The sequence below is a fragment of the Pelecanus crispus genome, chromosome 1 (assembly GCF_030463565.1).
Source record: "Pelecanus crispus isolate bPelCri1 chromosome 1, bPelCri1.pri, whole genome shotgun sequence".
NCBI lineage: Eukaryota > Metazoa > Chordata > Aves > Pelecaniformes > Pelecanidae > Pelecanus > Pelecanus crispus.
Genome location: NC_134643.1, coordinates 14,429,917 through 14,452,532, shown reverse-complemented (window position 1 = coordinate 14,452,532; position 22,616 = coordinate 14,429,917). Strand labels below are relative to the sequence as shown.

At 41.7% G+C, this 22,616-nt stretch overlaps 1 protein-coding gene across 1 annotated transcript in view; it reads right to left on the bottom strand.

Moving 5' to 3' along the window:
- FAM185A (family with sequence similarity 185 member A) overlaps positions 1–21,580 on the bottom strand; it is a gene marked incomplete at its 5' end in the record, with an annotated part of 51,988 nt that extends 30,408 nt beyond the window's left edge. Inside the window, 4 exons of the mRNA XM_075727729.1 lie at positions 2,354–2,492; positions 7,867–7,959; positions 14,211–14,320; positions 21,190–21,580. Coding sequence (XP_075583844.1) covers positions 2,354–2,492; positions 7,867–7,959; positions 14,211–14,320; positions 21,190–21,580 — 733 coding nt within the window. The remainder of the gene's footprint in view (positions 1–2,353; positions 2,493–7,866; positions 7,960–14,210; positions 14,321–21,189) is intronic.
- Between the last annotated feature and the right edge of the window lie 1,036 nt (positions 21,581–22,616).

Genomic DNA, 22,616 nt, shown 5'->3' with positions numbered 1-22,616 from the left:
GCCAGCTGAACATGAGCCAGCAGTGTGCCAAGGTGGCCAACAGCATCCTGGCTTGTGTCAGGAATAGTGTGGCCAGCAGGAGCAGAGAGGTGATTGTGCCCCTGTACTTGGCACTGGTGAGGCTGCACCTGGAATACTGTGTCCAGTTCTGGGCCCCTCAATACAAGAAGGACATTGAGGTGCTGGAGCGTGTTCAGAGAAGGGCAACAAGGCTGGTGAAGGGGGTCTGGAGCACAGGGCTTATGAGGAGCGGCTGAGGGAACTGGGGTTGTTTAGCCTAGAGAAGAGAAGGCTGAGGGGAGACCTTATCGCTCTCTACAACTCCCTGAAAGGAGGTTGTAGTGAAGTGGGTGTTGGTCTCTTCTCCCACGTAGTTAGCGATAGGACAAGAGGAAATGGGCTTAAGCTGTGCCAGGGGAGGTTTAGGTTGGATATTAGGAAAAATTTCTTTACGGAAAGGGTAGTTAGGCATTGGACCAGGCTGCCCAGAGAGGTGGTGGAGTCATCATCCCTGGAGGTGTTCAAAAAACGGGTAGACATGGCACTTTGGGACATGGTTTAGTCTAGTCTACCCTTGATTGGTTTAGTGTGGACTTGGTAGTGTAGGTTAATGGTTGGACTGGATGATCTTAAAGGTCTTTTCCAACCTAAACGATTCTATGATTCTATTCTATGATCCTATGTCAGCTATAATATCAGCATATTGTCAGCTATAGGGAAATAGTGGGCTTAACTGCCCAAGAAACAATCTGTCCAAGTGTTTACAAACAAAACTACTACTACTAAAATAGAGCTACCCCATAAGCAAGGAGTTCAAGTGAAAGTGACTAATTTTTTTTCCTAACAAAATTACCATATGAGTTTATCTTTTCTGCTTATATGTGTGTATATGTGCAATATAATAATTTAAAAGACTTTAGAAGTATTTGCTCTATTAAAACATGATTGAGGAACATGATATTTTGCATAAAATATTTTTCTGAAAAAATAGACTAGAAGGATCAAGCAAATGTTAATGTGCAATTGTTTTTAAAAGAAACAGCTAAAATAGCATTAGAGGTGTTCCAGACCATTTAGTAGAGAGCTCATGAAAGTAACCCTGAAGTAACATAAGAAATGTCTGTATAATTTGGATAGAATTCTATTTGTTTTCACACTGTTCTTCAGCTAAATGACAATGAGGCATTACTAAGGAAGTAAGTGACAAACCTCAGCAGTTATCATTTCATGTTTATTCCAAGAAAACAAAACCAAACTTTTGGATGTGCAGAGGCATGAACATGCTCAAACTGATCATTCCACAGTATCATTATTATATCATTTTGAAGTTAGGAAAAAAACCCAACCAAACCAGCTTATCAGACAGAAGTACCAGTAACAATATAGTCTACATCCTAGAAAAACATAACAAGAAGAAAAAATAACCTTATTCCTACCTATGCATGCTGAAGTGAACTGTACCTAGCAGGTTTAGAAACCAGTCTTAGATTTACTGTAAATGGACAAAGGACTTGCTCCTTTAAGGAAGAAACAAGAGTCATTTCCCAAGCAAGGTGACAGCACAGAATTGCTAAGAAATTGCAGCAATTGTTTATAAGGCATATAGCTGGAAGTCTGGAACTCTGACATACCTGAGTCATTGTCACTCTTTGTACATTCTCCAGTTTGTTTTACTTAATGTTAAATCACCACAAACACATTACAGCACAGTCAGAATGCAGTGGGAATTTTGTTAAATTAGAAAACCACACCAGATTCCAACCTTGACTACTGTTTATATAAAAACCAGTCAGGTTAATTAGTTTTAGTTCTAGGCAAAGGACAGTAAAGGGTGGATGGATTAGAGACTTTTTTCACCAAAGAACAGAAACTGTCACCACTCTATTAGTGTAGGGCACCAGCACACACATAGACCATTTCTACTAAAAACTTCAAAATACGGCTGAGTTCTACCATAGTTCCTAGTAGATGCTCTCAGAGTTAACTTCCCCTACAAAGAAAATAAGGGGTGAACAGAGGGGAAGAGAAGCCTCTTTAGTACTTTTAGTATAATATTCATTGCTGAATTTTAAAATATTTTGACATCCTTAGTATGTGTGATGTTTCTTTCCTATAATATACACTTTTTGCCATTTCACAAATGCGCTTATAAAATTGTTTTTAAAAATAAATACAGTATCCTATATGGTAGTTTAATTCTCATCAATTCAGTCTCTAACAACTAGAGAACTGTTTCGTTCATATACCGTGCACAGCTGATTTAGTGACAGTCTATAGCATTAGTCCATCTGTTAGTGTGAACAGTATGAATACCTTCAAAGCAGCAAAATTTGTGACAGTATTTCCTTCTTACCATGAATACTTCCCAGCAGAATATCACCAGCTACTGAAGACAGAGATGATGATTCTGCATAGAGGTACTTAGTTTTCAGCAGCCCATCTTCAGTAGATATGTTGATGGATGTCCCCTGCAGCTTCTCTATATTCACACTCTAAGAGAAATAAACTTAAATAAACATAATGGAAAACTTGTCATCACAGTTTGAAAAGGCAGAAGGAAGTAACACTATTAAGAGGCAAAACAAATGGAAAGCAGTTGTTGGTGCAGAACAAACATAATCAAGTTCTTAGTTAAAAGCTACACAAGACAAAACAGAAAACCTTTTCATCCAAGAGCTCTGACCAACAAATTAATAATTCTTTACAACATTCCTATGAATTATTACACCCATCATACAGGTGAAGAACCCAAATAGTCAAATGGATGAAAGAAAAACTCGGTTTATTTTTAAAACCAAAATGCTTCACTTTGAAAAGTAAAAAAAAAAGTATTAGCTTTAATAATGAAGGCTTAACATTCATTGAGCATTATGACACTTAAATCAGTTTTCTGCCACCACACACTGCAATATTCACTGTCTGTGTTACATACAGCTATTTATGCAGAGTTTTAACCGGCTCACTCTGTAGACATAGCATTGGTGAAGGTCTGCAAAAAATCACTGCTGCTTTTTTTTCCCTCAGTATAATTGTTCATATTACCTCAGTTATTCAGGCCGATTCTTGAACTTAAGCCTCAAGCTATACAAAGCCTTGAAAAATGAGGAATAAGGTCACCGTTTCTACTTCTTTTCAATAGAAATGGAGAGAAAGGGTAAGATTTGAAAAGCTGCACTACGGATAGATTTGAGGAATAAAAGGTGATTGATGAGATTATCTACATACAAGTGACCAGTCTTTTGACATAAGCTACACCTACCTGAACAAGACAGAACAAATCATGTGTTTGTGCAACTACCATATGAATTTAATTCTATTCTTCCTCAGTTAAACTTGATTTACAACGGAATCATGCAATGGTTCATACTTAACCCCCACTCAATTAGTTTTTATTTTTCTTATGCAGACTTTAAGTGAATTGCACAAAATCCTTATTCATTACATGAAATGATATATGGCCTTTAGAACAAACTGTGCCTTACGGCAATTTATCTTTAAATCCACTTGCCATTTCAGCATTGTCATCTTGTGGAAAAAAGTTAATACGAAAAACTAAGTCTGCTTACCCTTCCTGTGTTATATTATATAAAGAATAAGCTATGGATGAAGCAAGTTTTGTTGCACAAACTCCATGCTGTATCATGTCCCAAAAAGTGAGCTAAAGAGGCTGGTTCAGTATGGACTATATGACAGCCAAATTAATCTGTGACTTTACCAATCCACACATACTGCGCTTTACACCATCTTTGCACCTTAAGTCATAAGATTACAGAATGGACTCTTTAAGACTTTTGACATGGTGCTACAATAGTAGGTCTTCAAGAATGTAACAAGATACATTCACCTTTAAGAAAATCTGGTGATCAAAGTACTGTGCTAGAATTAGAGATACATGACAGTCAATATCTACAGTCTCTGCAGGTGATGCTGCTTAGAACTATGCTACAGAATCTAAGCATCAACAGTAAACAAAACCAGTTATATTAAGGCATAATTTGTCACTACTGAAAGTGACCGCAATTCAGCTCTTCAATCATTCAATGCTTCTAACAAAACTCTAACGAGCAGAGACTGTAACAAACCTAAGTTTACATTGCATCTGTCCTAGGAATGTTTCCCACAGGGTACTCTACTGCTCCGTCACCCAGGATGGCAAAGTGTAAACCTGCTGTGGCACATGGCCAAAGCAACAAGTAAAAAAAAGCCACTGTCATTTCAGACTATGATCTAAACCTGCTCTGAAGAGAGTTAAATGATTTGCAAAGAACCTTCCAATTGCAGCAGGGCCATCATTGCTATCAGCACAATGAAAATAGTCTGAGGCACACTTTAAGGGGGGGAATAAAATAAAAATATCTGCATAGCTTGGGTGCAAATTGGCTGCCTTTTAGCATTCCTGAACGGGAAAAGGAAAGCCCAAAAAGCTACATCTGTTACTATGGTATGCAAGTTTTGACTCTATTTAGATATTTATCTTATTTAAATAATATTAAGTCCTTTATTATAAACAAGCTCACATACCAACTCACCCTATTTACCAGCCTCGATGACCTTTCTTAAAAAGGCACAGCAATAAAGAGTTGTCTCAGCACATGATAAAAGGAAGTACTGAGTCAGTTAGTTACTACAAAAAACAAAACAAAAGCTATCAATACAATGAATATTTGTTTCAGAATAACCCAAATGGGGGGGGAGTCAGACTGCTCAAGTGTAAGACTAAAAAAGTATTCTAGATAGGAAAAGCATAAAGAAAAAAATAGGATGGCTTTTTACTGAGACTAAGTATGTTTTCAATCCCAAATTCTTTAACTTTTATGAATTTTTGGCAGAACATTGATGTTTGGCTCTGCTAAATAAGTGTTACAGAAAAGTCCCCATGGCACAGATTAGCTAATGACTCCCCAGTCAAATTTGATTATTTTTGTCCATTGAACCACCAGATTTTCTGGAAAAACTCCTTCCCTTAAGAATAGAGCCTTGGGAGTTGCAGTTACTGAGACTGACCCACATGCTCAAGTTCCATCAGTTTCTTACCCTTTAAAGAGAAAGTGTCAGTCTATCTTCATAAATCAGACTGAGAATGTTTTTGCACCTGAGCACATTTTTAAGATGAAAACTAACATCTTGCTATGCTTAAATACAACATAAACAACTTCTTCCCCACATATTCCTCTTCTTGGCCTTCCTTTTTGTGCTATCCTTGCTCAAATATTTTATTAGTGTCTTCTCCATTTCCCCCCTTAAAAATATTCTCTCTCAAGTGCTTAGTGTCTTTTACCACATCCTTTCCCTCCCCACCTCCAGGAGGAGGCTGGAAATGCTGACAGAGCCATAATTACATAATGATGACTACAACTGATGGAAGAAACATATCATACAAACACACAGAGGAGACGTAAGGCTGACTGATTATTAACAGAAGTGGTCAACTGAGAAAAGAAATCTCACACTGTCCTTCCTAACTACACAGCAAAATTTCTTAATGAGAAGCTCAATAACATAAGCCAAAATATTGTTCCATAGCTGTAAATTCTTGTTAAAATGACTCACTTCACTCAAGTTACTACAGCTTTACAACTCTAAGAGTGACTTCTAGCAATATTACAGACTATATAAATATTTATGATCACAAAGAAGCACTTCAATTTAATCTGCATGAAGTTTGTTTTATTGTTTCAGAAGGACAGTGTGTCTGAAGAGAGTTAGATTTTTAAACATTTAAAGACTCAAAGCAATAATATTTCTCATTTTCATGAACTATATTTTCACATAGATATAGATCTAATTATTTTTCTACCATCCACTTGTTTTTATCAACACCAGCAAGATGCTATTTGAAATTAACTCCATGGAGTGCACTGGTGTAACAAACTAGCTTGGGAGAAATGACTAAGCAGCACAACTCTTTAAAAAGATCACCACCATGCTAGTATGTTATAAACAGCATGAATCCACAGCAGTCAAAGCACCTCCTAGATTGCACTCAATTTTATTCACCGGTAGAAAGCAAGGATTTCAGTTTTCAGATCCTTCCAGCAGAAGCCCTCTGCAGAAGATGGATGACACATCAAGAACACTGTAAGCTACCTCTGCCCTATTGCACTCCCTGTGGCTGCTAGGCTTAGGATGGATCCTAACTCCACTAACTAGTAATAGTCCCAAGGGAACTGCCAATCAATTAGCACTGATCAGTCCAACTGTGGCATCAACAGAGCATGTCACAGACCTTACCCACTCTTCTTTATGCTGGGAGGTCTTGTTGGGATGAAATACTGTTTGTGAAGAAATATCAATCATAGAATCGTTTAGGTTGGAAAAGACCAGATTATCAAGTTAAGATTATCGAGTCCAAGTGTTAACCTAACACTGCCAAGTCCACCACTAAACCATGTCCCTAAGCACCACATGTACATGGCTTTTAAATACCTCCAAGGATGGGGACTCAACCACTTTCCTAGGCAGCCTGTTCCAATGCTTGACAAACCGTTCCATGAAGAAATCTTTCCTAATGTCCAATCTAAACCTCCCCTGGTACAACTTGAGGCCATTCCCTCTTGTCCTATTGCTTGTTACTTGGGAGAAGAGACTGGCACCCATCTCGCTGCAACCTCCTTTCAGGTAGTTGTAGAGAGCAATAAGGTTATCCCCTAAGTCTCCTTTTCTCCAGACTAAACAACCCTCAACAATAGTACAGCTACAGCAGCCTCTGCGCTTTTGTAGATAAAAGGCAGGCTAGCATCCACGACAAAGGAATGCAGGTAATTTAATGCTGACAGGTTTTGGAAAATCCAATGGCAAGTTGCTTAGTTTACAGCAGGACATTAAGAACAGCTCACAGCTGGCTCTACGTAGAGTGAACATATGACCTCAGAACCCAAACTGCAAGGTGTGCAACAGTGCCAAATGGCACTTCAGAGTCAATTTTTGACTCCTAGAACTTAATAGCGTGGTCTCAATTCTATCCTTGGCTAGGGAGAGCTACCTGCACTCTTTCTGATTCTTCCCAGTGCTGCTGTTTTTTAAGGGTACCTATTGATTCTGACAGAGTACTGCATGCATTCAAGCTGCTTCCAGACTTGGCTTGGCTCCACATGTTCATATAGCAATGCTCCAGATCTAATGAATCCTAATGCAACCCACTGCATGGACATTATGATGCCTAAACATTCCAGTTGAGCCTAAACACCAGACTGGTTATGAGAACTGTAGTATTATGTAAGGGAGCCTAGCTCTACATTATTTTAAATAATGGAGAATTGACTGCTTACAGCAAGAAACAAAACCAGCCTAGAGCAGTATGAGGTTTGTCTCACACTGCCATCTGCTGAAAAAAGCAAGCTACTTCTCCATGAAACTGTTTGTAATTCTTTTCACTGCATGTCAGACCAAGATTACATGTGATTATATTTCCTCAGCTGCAAAGAAATATACAAAACCTTCTACTATTTTATTCGTATAACCAGATAATGCTGAAAGTGTACAGCATGTGCAAATATCAAGCTACACTTCATGAGACACTAAAATAAACTCATGGGCCTATTGCAGAATCCATGTGCCTAGATATCAGCCAAGTAAAGAGTTTAAGAGTGTTTTGAGGGTCTATATAAGTAAAGGTGATGAGTTGTATCAGCTAGCACAACCTCTGTGCTGATGGAATGATCACATGCTTATTACTGCTCTTTCTGTGGAGACTGTTTACTAATCCAAATCAAGCATAAGATAGTATAAACAGACAAGTGTAAGTTAACAGTGAAATGTCAGTCAAGCAATGAGGGTCATTAAATATTCTTCAGCACATTCTTCAAAATTTAGTAATTTTGCAAGAGACAAGCTGAATAAGCCATCAAAGTTTTACTTCTTACTTACACCCTTCTCTGTTGCACGAATATCTGTATTTCCATAAAGTGTTCCGAGACCAATTACTTTGCCACCATTTGTCCGTATATCAATTTTATGACTCTGAAAAAAGTTAAAAATCATATGGTTAGGATAATCATAATTAGAAAACAAGTTATCCTGTTTTTCAAGCTGTACCACAATAACCACCTTGGATCACAAACTTCCATTTTACTGTGAAGGTTTTTTCAAGTGATTGCCAAATGCACTGTTTATTTCCAGTGGAGTCAAACTCAAAACAAGTCACCTTTCTTTGTAACCAGAAACACAAGGGAAAGAATGACACTGAGGAACCCTTTATTCTCAATACAGGTGGGTGTTCTGGTTTTAACTAGAAAAACAGTCACCCAGTATATTTAAAATAAGCAGCAAGGGAATAAAGAGGGAACATTGTGTTTCATTTATACGGCATCCAGAAACTAATGTAAGCATATACCCAGTGCTGCAGCAGATGAGAAACACAAGCTGGCAGTGAAAAATGAACTTGCAAACTGGAGCCTTCTAGTGACCTGGAACCTACAGTGTCACATAAGTCTGTAGGATAACCATATATATATACACACCCCCCCACACACACAGGAAGCTGCTTATGCTTGGAGCAGTATGTAGAGCCATAAACATCTGTGGATGGATACCAGCACAAACCTTAGGCCTGCAAGTAGAACCAGATCCCACAGTGTTTCACTCCAACCAGGTTCTAATTCAAATTAGGTATTTTGCATACATCAGCATCTCAAATTTTTCACAAAGAAACCAGGTTTCAAGTAAAAAAAATGCTATAGCCCTTATACCTTTCAGCTGCTGCATACAACTGACAAGAAAAAAATGTCCAGAAATACACACAAACTAATCTCGGAAAGACAAAAAACCACAGGTCTTGAGAGTAAAAAACATTTGCAAGAAGGGAGAAAGGAAAAGAAAAATGTTTAAAGATCAGTGTTAAATAGTCTAACTGTATTCATAAGCTGCAATTGCAACAAATCTGACTAAGAAGTCTACAGATCTCAATAGCAAAGCTCTTTTGTTTAAGTTCACTAGTGTGAATGTTGGAATAACATAAAATTAAAAACATATTCAGCATTTTTTATACTTAATGCTTTATACTAAGCTTCCCCCCCTTTATTTTCCCATACCATCACCTCCATTATCAGATATATTTGTTTCTGTTGAGAAGGGTATTATTCCTGTAGATAGTATTTAATTTAGGACACCATCCATTAAATTTGACAGTCAAGCATATCAGAAATATTCAAGGTCTTTAGATTATTAAACACCTGTCTGGATAAGCCATAATAAAGTGCATTAACTAGGTCTAATCAGATGGCAACAAGATTAAGGACTTTTTAAAAAAATATGTATGAAATCAAGTGTCTAATATGGAAAACAGACTTATACTGCTCCAACACATTTCTGATGAAACATCCAGAACCAGAAGTTTCATGAGGTTTCATAAGACAGGAAGAACTATAGAGCAGTGTTTCTTAATCTTTGTGTTCCCAAGTCTTGCTTTCTCCTCTTCATTTAAGAGGCTTCCCCACAGTAAAATGTAACACCCCTGAGACTACAGTAGTGCTTCAGACCTTTTAGAGGTTGTAAATAACTCAGCTGTTCAGTTAGGCTTCTATACAAATATAATAGATGATTCTCTCCACATATAGTAAACAGGATAAGTTAATTAGATGCTTCAGCCAGACGTCACAGTTCCTTTGAGGCAGTTACATTAGGTGCATTATCAGAATAATGGTTAAAGAGTAAATCCTCCAAGCATATAACTTAAGGAAATACCAGAACTCATAAGATCAGAAGAATTAATGTATAGCAATGACTTAACAGTATGGCCACTGATATTTAAGTAAAATAGAACCATAACATACACACTTATTTCCTCTTTTTTTTTTTTTTTAATTCTATCATTTTTAGGATAGAGAAAGCTTTGATAAGACACAGTTCACTAAACTTTCTTCCCCAGAATTATTAGACGATCCCTATCCTCTTAAAAACAAACACCCAGGCTTTCAGATGTAGGTATCAACAGACCCCTAACAGACAGCAGGATTTGCTGAGAGGAAGCAAGTTATAATGCTCAAGTAGCTTTTTCATTAAGAGGGAATATTCCCCTAGCTGCAAGTAAGAAGCACTAATTTGTCATACCGCTTCTCCTAGCACGGGAGAAAGGTTTGAGTAAGGAAGAGGTAAAAGGCTGTCAAGGCCATGACAGATGTTAAGAGAAAAACAGAAAAGATTGTTCAGTTCAAAGAAAGGAAGAACAGTGGTGCAGGACTTTAACAAATCAGGCTCAGACATGGTGTGTGGTGAGGAAGCATGGCAGGTCTTCCACTGATTGTGGATGAGACTTGGAAATTCTTGTTATCACTGGCACAGTCAAGGAGTCGGAAGTAATCACTGAACACAGAAACAAACTTAAAGGGTCTGCTTGGTCCCATTGTCACTGCTAAGCTGATGGACTGTAATAAGAAGCAGGAGAAAAAATTAAAAAGAAGCAGCACTGCTTTCTCAATAAAGAATTCAGGAATAATTTACACTCTGAAGATGACCTAGAAATCATAACTGCATTTTAGAATTACTGCTACTGTCAGTTGACTTAGAGACTTGGAAGGGATAGAATGAACTGGGCTTTAGCCAATTACAAAACAACCACCAACCAAAAAAACCTCTCAATAAAACAACCCTTAACAAATCTCACTGGCTGGATAATGCCTATCTGTTGTGAATCCAGGTTTATGAATCCTGCTATGTTAATTTGTCATGAATGAGTGACTTAACACAGTTTGATTTAGTAGCATTTTAGTTGATTTAGTTTAGAATTTACTTGTGGCAAACCACAGGATTTGATTGTGATATTTTAATAGCACTCAATCATCAGTGATTGAGTGACCAAAAACACCAGTCAAAATCCATTAAAAAAACCTCATACAGAATACTCATCTTTTCTGTTCAATTAGTAGCATGCATGATTAAGGAAAGTAGATGTCAAACTTCTAGGTCTTCTGTAAAGACACTATACAGTATACCAAAAACCAGCAAGTTTTTTTTGAGTTTCAAGTCATACAAACGACTTCTTGCAGTCCGTGGCAAGTTAAGATAATTAGCAGTTGTGAAGCTGTTTGCTGGTGCTCTTGAATAATCCCCACATGACCAGATTTTTTTTTATTTATTTAAAGTAATTGATCAATGATCTTTTGCTATCTACTATAAAGAAAGGGCCTCCTGCTTTGCTAGTCAAGGAGGTCTGTGGACAGCATGACAGCAAAGCAACATTAAACAGCTCTTTAATCCAACCAGGGGAGGGCAGTATCACTTCAGTTTGCTCAATGAAGCACAGTCCCTAAAGGGGAATCGGCTCTTGTGCTGCACTACAGAATCTAATCTAAGATTTTCAGTAGCTTTAAAAAGAAACCAAAAGGTTAATAATTCTGCTTCTCACTAATAATTCTGCTTCTCTGCTAGTACCAAGTATAACTCCTGAACCTATATTAGAAAAATTGAGTTGCAGTTGCCTTACTAGAACTACAGTACTTCTTAAAAACGTTAGACTAAAAACTGATTATATGGCTGAGATACCGTAATTGAACAATTGTTTGCTCTTGCAAACACCTACATGGTCAGTAATTTTAATTCAAAACCTTCTTCTCACTACTTCAGAGTCAACAAAACCAAGAGTAGTAACATATCTTCCCTAGTACTGTATGTTGAAGCTGTCACAGTAACCAGAACGAAGACAACCAATCACCACTCACAACCCAAAAATACTTTGGGTAACTGTTTTGGTTAAAAAAAGCCAAAGCCTTATAATCTACCAAAGCTTTGTTTTAACAAGAGTTTCAGTTGAAATCTGCAGTTCTTTCCTGATACTTTAAAATTTAAATGCCTTCTGGGACATGGCCATTCCTCTCACCAGGGGCTTAAGGGAGCAAAGAAGCTTCCTGTGGCCACCAACGTAGTGGACACACGGAGGTGCATGCACAGGGGAAGGATCATCTTTTACACTTGTCGTTTTCCTGACATTTTTGTGAATCAAGCAAGACTCAAAGCTGACTGAGGAAAAAAGCAACACCAAGCTCCTCTAAACTCTAATAAGGCCGTGGAGGAGTTGGTCTCAGAAGCCCCAAACTGGTGACTTCACAGCCTTCTTTTCAGTTCATTAGAGAGTATTGTTTCATTGCTACTGAAGTCTCAAGGAAAACAGAACTGACTTTTTCTTTTCCAAAAGTCAAGATTTTACACATCTTAGATTGTACATGAGAAAAGATGCCCACGAAATTAATTAGTTGTCTTTCCTCAAAATCCTCCTTTTCCATGACATCACAAAAAATTCTTGACAATTGCTGTGATTACTGTCACTTTTACTGGCCAGAACGACCTTGTTTTCTCATATTATATAGTTTCTTATGTACTGCTGTTTGCTGTTATTATTATATAAAAGTCATTTTAGACAGCAGTAACACATATAGTACTGCTACAGTGCGCCCTCAGTAAATTTGCAGATGACACCAAGTTGGGTGGGAGCGTCGATCTGCTGGAGAGTAGGATGGCCCTGCAGAGGGACCTGGACAGGCTGAACCAATGGGCCCAGGCCAACTGTATGAGGTTTAACAAGGCCAAGTGCCAGGTCCTGCACTTGGGTCACAACAACCCCATGCAATGCTACAGGCTTGGGGAAGAGTGGCTGGAAAGCTGCCTGGCCGAAAAGGACCTGGGGGTGTTGGTCAACAGCGAGCTGAACATGAGCCAGCCGTGTGCCAAGGTGGCCAAGGTGGCCAACAGCATCCTGGCTTGTGTCAGGAATAGTGTGGCCAGCAGGAGCAGGGAGGTGATTGTCCCCCTGTACTCGGCACTGGTGAGGCTGCACCTGGAATACTGTGTCCAGTTTTGGGCCCCTCAATACAAGAAGGACATTGAGGTGCTGGAGCGTGTCCAGAGAAGGGCAACAAAGCTGGCGAAGGGTCTGGAGCACAGGACTTATGAGGAGCGGCTGAGGGAACTGGGGTTGTTTACCCTGGAGAAGAGGAGGCTGAGGGGAGACCTTATTGCTCTCTACAACTACCTGAAAGGAGGTTGTAGTGAGGTGGGTGTTGGTCTCTTCTCCCACGTAGTTAGCGATAGGACAAGAGGAAATGGGCTCAAGCTGCGCCAGGGGAGGTTTAGATTGGATATTAAGAAGAATTTCTTCCCAGAAAGGGTAGTCAAGCATTGGAACAGGCTGCCCAGAAAGGTGGTGGAGTCACCATCCCTGGAAAGTGTTCAAAAAACGGGTAGATGTGGCACTTCGGGATATGGTTTAGTCTAGTCTACCCTTAATTGGTTTAGTGTGGATTTGCTAATGTTAGGTTAATGGTTGGACTGGATGATCTTAAAGGTCTTTTCCAGCCTGAACGATTCTATGATTGTATAACTTTTTGTTAGATTTTTAGTTACCTTTAAGAGTAATATGGTCAGTTACACAGAATCTGGAAGATACAAGTTGTCTGTAATTCATTGAATACAGACTAAACCTAGCTCTATTGTCTCTAAGTTTCCCCTTAAGTTGTTTCCCATACGTGCACTATAAAACCATCTCTTACCATGGTAGAAAAAATGTTGAAAGATTTTAGTCTCAGAATACTTAAACTTAGGAATTACCCTATTTGGAAAGCCCTTCTTGTAAATTTATACCAATTCCTGCAGGTGCAATCCCAATTATTCAAGTGAACTTGATTCCAAATGGCACCTAAGTCAGATATACTTTGATTATTTCTACAAAAGCCTATGTCAGCAAACCTGAAGTCTTAAGATTGAAAAAACAAGGTCATGACCATGATACATACAGTAGATATCAGATATTTCAGTCGGGTATTTTGGACATGTAATGTGTAACTTCTGATTGAAAATCAACCTAAAGACTTTGTCAACAGCACCGATACATCAGAATTATTAAAAAACAGAAAAAAAAAGCAGCATACTGCAAAGTCTGACTGAGCAAGCATAACTATTAACCTACTAGACAGGAAACCCCAGTCTGTCTTTTTTTTTTGAGGGGCAGGGAAGGCAGATATCAGGCTTACTGCTGTCACTATTTATGCTGGCTTTGGCTATCAAAGGTACCTGGATTTCTGACTCGACATTATTTAGTGTTATTGACTTTGTATCATAATTGTATGCAATAAATAAAGGTGAGGCACTACACACATAGTAACACTTAGAAATATCAGAGTACTTCTCATCTCCAGAACTGTTATTTAAATAAGTTTTTATACTCTATTCCACCACACAAACCCTTTTAAAACACTGATGGAGTGGGGGAGGGTTCTTTGTACCTTTATTGACTGCAAGACACTAGTCCCCTTCTCCGTTTCTATTTTGCAGTTATCACATTCTATTTTCTGAATCTTCACGCAGCCAGTCCCTGATGTTTTGATATCCAAATCTAGAATTAAAAGAGTTTTATTAGCAACAGAATAAGAAAAGCCAGATCTATTTAACATAGTACTTAATCACTTTATATAGTAACTACATATAATAGGGAAAAAAGCAGCTTCTTTGTTACTAAAGAACCTTCTTGCAGAGTTTGGCCACATACTTTCAGTTGCATGACTATAGTCACTATCAAAACTTGATCCTGAAAATTTTGTAAGCCTGTGTGTAGCCATCCAGCTTCAAGAGAGAACATTAAGAGGCAGCAGAGTGACTGTGACCTCTGGCAATGAATCAGCAGGGTGTGCTCCTTTAGTGGAGTTGGGAGTTTTTTGTTTGGTTAGTTTGGTTTTTTGTTTTGTTTTTTTTTAACCCACTCTCAAACTCCACCTCCATCTCATAGCTACCGTAGTCACCAATTCTATTAGCAATTCTACTGAGACACTTGGGTACCCTGACACAGGTTTTGGGGTAGAAAGGTTGGCAGGTTTGAGGCCACATGTAGAGTACTAAGATTCAACAGCACAAATACATAGGTCTTGCTTAGACCTATGCTGCTTCAACTAGCAAGCAACGTAACACAAAAACATGTATAGAAGAGTCTGCATACGTCATTCTTTCCTAGCTGTCTGGAAAGCCTGACTTACTCCCCTGGCACGAAGAAGCATGCCTGCCTCTAGTCTGAATCATCTCACCTTATTACTGTTCATAGGCTCCCACAAAGAAAAGCCACTAGGTCTGATAGATAACTCTGGTATCAAGGGAGTTATTTAGGGGCTCATAGTGCTACACACAGAAGCAGCAAAAGCATTTTTCTGCCACTTGAGCTTACTCCACTTCCAAGAAAGAGATATTGTGACCAAGATTTTAATCAAACTATGTTTCTTAAATTTAAGTAAACTCTACGATAGGCTTTGAGGCATGTGAAAGCACAAAACTTGGCAAACTGGGCTGGTGACTATTATCAGAGGCTTGAGGGCCAGCACCACAAGGTTTTATGTTGGTAAAGTCTAGACAGTTTCACCAGACTAAAAATATCTGAGTGGTATCTGAGCTATTTCAATCTGATTGATTATAATCTACAGGTTCTGAAGTTGAGACAAAACTTTTCCATAAGGTTTTACTTCTCAGGGAGCAGTTGGATTTTTTAAACACAGTTCCGAGACACTCTTCAAACATCTATGCTTGAAACAGCATGTCCCTGCAAAGCACAAACCTGGAGAGTCCAAAAAGAAAGCAATATTATTTTTGAAATACAAGCTGCCTTGCTCAAAACTGCTCAATTCACCCACTGGAAAACTGCACAGTCCTTGGGAGGATCTATGTCCAAGACTTATGTTATTTTGCTTTCTGAGAAGAGAGAGGTCCAAAAGGCAGTTTTCTTGTGCAAATCTTTGAATTCAATCAGCTCGATACCCTCTTGCCCTTATTGCTTCTGTCAAAAGGGTGAGGAAAAGGCTTAAGATGAGTCAGTTTAGCCATGATACCAACTTAGTAAGACTTTTATAAGAATAAGGTTAATAAAAACTTCTGATCCTGCAGGCCATAGTACAGCCATCATTTGAAAGGTAGATTAGTAGTGTAATCCTAGTTGTATCAAAGATGAGTGCCAAAAGAGGACACAGAAGTCTGAGGATTCATGAGCATGCTGTTAAGAAACACCAGGGTTTCCTGGAAACATACTTTGTGCCTGGATCCTCTGCAGTCACAGCACTTTGCTAGCCTTGATATAGCAAAAACTAGTGGACAAGGAATAGAGCCCCTCTGTCTGACAAATAGGCCTCCTGAAGCAAGGATAAATGACTCCACAAAGAGGCAGGCTAAAAGCTGGATAATATTGGTAACAAAATTTCAACAAGCAAGGAGGAACAGGATACAATCTGTTTCAGTGCCAAAGCTCAAAGAATAGCTACTTTGATTCCTCCTTAGCAAAGATGAGGGCTGAAGCAAACTTCAGCTGCACAAACCTCAAACAATGCATGAAGATCTTTGAGGTACAAAGGACTTGTATTGGAAATAAAGTACACAGGGAAAAAAATAACTTCGGTATCAGGATGTAGGTGGGGTACCCCAGGAATAACACTTTAAGCTATAATATTTGAAATAGATGGGAAGATTACTTCTTTTAAAATGACTCAGCAGCCCTGGACTACTAGAAGTACTTCATGATGATCCACTTCTCCGCTCATGCAAGAAGCTTACCAGTAAGTGAGCATGCATGTAAAATAATTCAGTCCAGGAAAAACTATTTATTAAGGGCATCAGAGCATAGTATTCGCTACTCTGAGGCTGTAAGTCTGCCATACTTCGGCGTAGACACTGATGATCTTTTTTCCAACTCATTAATACGTTAAGACTTCAGAAAAATACACTGTTGAAAACCTTCACATTTGCTTTCCACTAATATTTACAGAGACCAAAAAGCAGAAACAAGAAGTCCCAGGACCTTAGGTTCTCCCCTCACATAAGTAGGCAGAAAAATTAAGTGATACTATAAAATTATGATTTTGGTAATTCACAGAAACATTCAAGACCCATATATTCATTCAGTTTGCTTAGTTCCACAAGAATCTACAGTATTTAGCCAAAAAGCTGAGTGATCTCATGAACTTAAACAGGACCAATGTGGAAGAGTTAAGTTTTCCCAAGGCAAGAACTGATAATAAAAAAATAAACAACAAAAAAAATTAAAAACCCATACTGGCTTACAAGTGGGCCTACACCAGGAGTGCTTGATCCTGTGCTAGAGGGGACAGAACTTTGGTATTCTACTCCATGAAGTTTGGCCACCACTTCAATACTCACGGTTCCCCTCCTTGACTTTGGCATAGAAGCCTCTGTTCTCTTCACCAGGGTATAATATGGAAAAAGCATCAGAACAGTTTGCCAAAGGAGTTTGTGTTCATTCTTGGACGTTTTCAAAACCAGACTAGATAAAGCCTTGAGCCCTCCTCTGACCTTCAAGTTGACCCTGCTTTGAGCAGGAGGTTGAACTAGAAACCTCCTGAGGTCCCCTCCAACCCAAATTATCCTACGATTCTAATATAATATGTATGCACTAAAGCAAAACATAAGAACCACACGGTAAGTCGGGACAGACAACTCAAATTCTGGTTATGCAAGACCTCAGTTGGGTTTACTTCAGAGTTCTCAGTCAATGTACAGTAACCAGAAATCAAAGAGCTGGTTTCAGGTTTAATTAGCACATGCAGGTCAACATGCCAAGATACAGGGTTCTCTTTATGTGCTGAGCATACTCCAAACCTACAGCCATGTGCCTATACTGTCCCTGGAATAAACAGCTAACATATACATGTGACCTGAAGGAAAATAAATAAGCTAGATTAAAGAGAAATTCATTGACATCTATGAAGGTTAGATGTATCAGACAGAATTATCAGTTTGTGTATGATACTAAAAGACTATACACAGCATAAAACTAGACACTAAGACAGAAAGAGGATCCTTTAGTACTTGCCCCTACCGGGCTGCTTACAAGTTGCCTTTGCTTTAAAAGGCATACTTAAGCTCATCGTCTAGCATCTTCTGCACATGCTCTTCAGGGCCTAAGGACTTTTAGCTAACTTCAAACCTCCTGGATAAGCTCCAACCTAAGTTACGAAATGCTGTAACTTCCAAAACCAAGAAAGAAGCTAGACTACTGTAAAGACATTCACATCAACTTTTCAACTTCTTACAGTTAAGTGACAGAAAGAGAGCTCAGATAAAATGGTCTAAACAGAACAGTTAAGATCCTCCTCACACATTCAAGGAAGGCCAGAGAAAAGCCCAAGTGCTTGCAGAGCAGCCACTTTCTGGTTTGAGATGTGTTTTTACAAGGGATAAGATCTTTTGCTTATGCAATGATGTTTAATGAGTATTTTTTTCCTAAATAAAGAAAAGGAACAACCCAAGTACAAACTACTACTCAGAGAACACAAAACCCAAACCCAAGTTGAAAGGACACTTAAAGTAGAACCTCACTGGCAAGCAGCAGTTCTACTTCACTGAGTACAAAAAAACATTTATGTTTTAGGAAATATATCTCTGCATATGCCTGGATAACAGCATGAACAGACAATGCTAACATCATGCTAATTATGGGGTGACAAACAGCAACTAGTAGAAGGGGATTATAATCCCTAGACTGCCCAAGGAACCTGAATTGTATGATCTTACCACAAAACCAAGTGGAACAGCTTAGAAACCTACAAACTAATAAAACCTATTTCAAGAAGGAAGACTGTAAGACAGTCTGCAGGGTTGGTTGACATTCAGAATATAAGAAGAATCTCAAAGACAGGAAAAAAGCTAAATGATTTTTTTCCATCAATCAGGATTCACCATTGAGACTTCTAAGAAGGTTCCCCACATTGAAACTCCTTGTGAAGGCTGAGATTCTCCAGATCTTAATACAATGAATTCTACCCTCCAAGAGTATCCAAATCTGGAAGTAACACATAATAGTCACTCAGAGAACCTGGAGAAACTGAAATATTAAATTACCAACAGCTACAGTAACTAGACACACCTTGTACCAGAGAAATAAAGGCTAATAGATGGGATGCTGGGTTTTGGTTTTATTGCCTGTAATCCTGGGATGGACTCTGTAAATGTACTACAGACAAGCCAAGGTAATCTTTGCACTTGCCAAGCTGGGGAGGGGCAGGGGGAAGCTGTAAGAATGTAACTGACAATTCTTAAGGAAGAGTCAAAACTACAAAAGTCTCTTGGAGAAGACAGTCCTGCTACAGTTCAGTGAAAAGGTCAATATATAGGTAATGGTTGATCTGTTTAAGAGAATGAACTTGAATTTTCAGATGTCTTTGACAATATCCTTAGTCCTATATTGTCTTTTAGCTATAAACTATGCATCATCTTCAACACTACATGAATTTGGAAGCCAGCACAAATACCAAGGTTGGAAAGTTTCATCAACGACGCTGAATTACTCAGACTAGTTAAAAACTCACTGACAAACTGCAGAAAAGTCTTGGAATACCATATACACTAATGATAAAATAGCAGGAGACTGAATGGATGGTATGCCTGGCAAGACTCTCTACCAAGAGGTATGGAATTCCAGGAGGCTCTCACCCTGAAACTGTTTACGCATGTAAGCAGACACTGAGAAGAGAGACCCACAGCGCAGCTGAGCTGTATCAGGCTCAGAAAATCTTCTGAGCTGAAAACAGTTGCCAGCTAAGAGAACACTTAAGATGAAATATCATTTATGTTTGTCCTGTTCTTACTCTTCCCTGAGCATCTGTTCATGACTACTCCTAGAGCCAGGACAGTGGGCTAGCTGGACTCATGGTACAAATCAGTATGGCCATTCTAACACAGACCAAGTAAATAACAGTGAGGGCAGGGAGGTGGAGAAGCCCCTGATTTTATTTACAGATGTTTGTCTCTGTATTAGTTGTTAGGAAACAAAACAGACGGTAAGTTTTGGTAAACATATCTAAGAAACACCCTTCAGTTATCAAGTGTTCCAAAAAAAAAAAAAAAAAGAAGAAAACCAACCTTAAATTATAGGGATGAGTAAGACTAGAAAATGAAAGAGAATGCTGCTATGATAAATCCACAGCACTTCTCCATTTTGATTGATATACAGTTCAGGTTCTTCTAAATAAAAAGAAGTACTCCCACCCCCCCCCAACCCAAAAAACAGCATAGAAGAATTCAAGATATTGGGGTGGGGGGGTGGGGTAATAAGAGAAGATAAAAGGTGCAGAATGTCTTTGCTGTCAGGGTTTGGAAAAGTGGTAACCAAGAATATATAAGAGCATGCTCTACAAGAGTCACAGATGACATGTATGAAGCATAAATAGAATGAGATTATTCACCATTTCTCATACCACAACTGCAGCAGAGTATCAAATTAAATAAAGCAGGAGTCTTGAACAACCACTTGAAGCAAACCAAAGGACTGGGTTTTTTTGTACACTGAAAAGTTTTCCCAGCATGGTGAAACTTATTCTGCACTGTATAGGCAATTGCACAAATACGTAGGAAAAAAGACAGATCAATGACTAAACACAGTTCTCTCCAGGCCAAGTACTCCCTAAACCTCAGCTCACTGAGGGGAGTTATCCTAGCAAGCTTGCCCTTTTCCTTCTCTAAACTTAGAGCCACTGTCAATATTTCAGTCCAGCACAGATGTTTATTGGTTTCAGCCACTACAGCTGCTCTCCCAAGTTGTTTGTAGGTTCCATACCAGAAACCCTGCACAGACGTGTTTGCCTTCTGCCCAAAAAGGTAATGCAAGACTTGTACAAGGCACAAGGCAGCCCTCCTTGGTATTTGATCAGTATTGTTACCTTCCAGACTTTTTTGATCCATGTGGATGGCCACTCAGCATAACAGCCACTACTGGAGCTGGTAGGTCCAACAACCCCACTGGGAACAACCCTTGAACTGCAGGTGTGCACAGCACATACTGAGGACTGCTGTCTCCCAGCTGAGCTGCAGTTATGTCTTTTCTGGAACATCAGCTGTCAGAGCAAAAACGAAAGCGTGCATTGCAACTACCACTTAGCAGCGCAAGTTTCAGCATTAATTATTGCTGACAAGGAGGTCAGCAACAAGTCACGTATACAAACACCCAAGTCGTCAGGCAACGCAGGAAAACACGGGACGTTCCGAGCCTCCTTCAGCAGAGGGGGTACGCCGCCGCTTCCCAATGCCCGCTGCCAACCGCGCTTCCAGCCGAAGCGGCAGCAGCGCCAGCGCGGCCCCGGGTGAGCCGCACCTGAGGGAGCGGCCCGCCTGCCCTCGGGCCCCGCGCCCGGCGTGCCGGAAGGAGCGGGCTGGCAGCCGGGCGTGCGGCCGCCTCCCCCGCCCAGGGCGCGGCGGGACGCCCACCCCCGCCTCACCCACCGAACTTCAGGGGCGTCCTGACGTCCACGGCGGCCTTGCTGTCCACGCCGTCCGCGACGATCGCCATCTGCTCCAGCGCCTCGTCGTACTCCACCCGGACGCGGCCCTGCTGCCGCCCGCGGGGCGGGGGGCTGCCGCCGGCGCCGCTGACGGCCACCAGCACGCGGTCAGCGCCCGGGTAGCGCTGCGGGTCCAGCGGGCGCACGCTCACCTGGCAGGGCAGCCGCACCCGCAGCCGCCCCCGCGGGCTGACCGCCAGCGCCCACTCCTGAAGGGGCTGACGGCCGCCGGCCTCGGCGGAGCCGCTACAGCCGCGGCGGGGGACGGGCGGCCCCCACCACCCGCCCGCCGCCCGCACCGCCAGAGGCCCCCAGCGCGGGGGGCAGCGCCCTCATGCCGCCCGGCGGGGCCGCGGGCGCCGCGGCAGAAGCCCCCTGAGGCGGGGCGGGACGGGCCGGGCAGCGGCTCCCGGGGTGCGCGGCCGTTGCCCCCGCCCCGCCGGGTCACCTGACGCGGCCGCACGCGGGGAGCGGCCCCGCGGCGGTTGGTAAACAGGCGGCGGCCGCGCGCTCCGGAGCGACAGGCGCCAGCCCCGCCCGCGCGCCCAGGAGGCGCCTGGGAGGCGTAGTTCGCCAGCGCGCGGAAGGAACTACAGCCGCCCCGCTCCTCGGCCTATCAGCGAAAGGGGAAGGCGGGGCACTTCCGCCGTCTGCTTCTATTGGGCAGCGGGGCGGGACGTAGAGCCAATCAGAAGCGAGGGCGGGGGCCGAGGACCGTTGGGGTGGGCCAAGGGCGGTGAGCCGGCGTCGCCATGGGAACGGGGGACGCCGCTCGGCTCGGCGGGGCCGGCGGCGGCCGCGCAGGTAGGGCCCCGCGGCGGGCCGGCGCCGGGGGCGGCGGGGCCTGCAGGGGCTGGAGGCGGCCGGCGGCAGAACCGCGGCTCCGACGCAGAGGCGGGAAGCCAGTCCAGCGGCGCCGGGCCTCGGGGCCGCCCCAGTCCTGCTGGAGGAGCGCCGGGTGGGCCGGGCCCGCCCGCCCCGCCAGGGCCCCGGGTGCCGGGTGCCTTCCCCCCGTGTGGGGCCCGTGGTGGTGCCGTCTCGTGCGTGAGAAAGCGAGGTACCTCAGGGCGTGAGGGCCTTTTCCGTGGTCCCCCCGGGCTGATGGCGGTGCAGCCGCGCGTTAGTTGCCAAAGAAGAGCCGTGCTGCTCGGGTTTCAGCCCGCTCAGCTCCCTGGCGCAGCAGCCTCTGCGGCCACCGCCTTTAACACCTGCAAGGAGAAGGCAGGGAAAAAGAGAGGAATGGGATGGGGGAAACGGCAGGGCTTTGGGTGGCAGCCTGGTCTTCCTTACGCTTAAGCGAGACTGCATGCGTTGAAGTGTCCTCGGTCAGAGGATACAGAAGCAGTTTGGCAGATGTGCTGGAAAAAC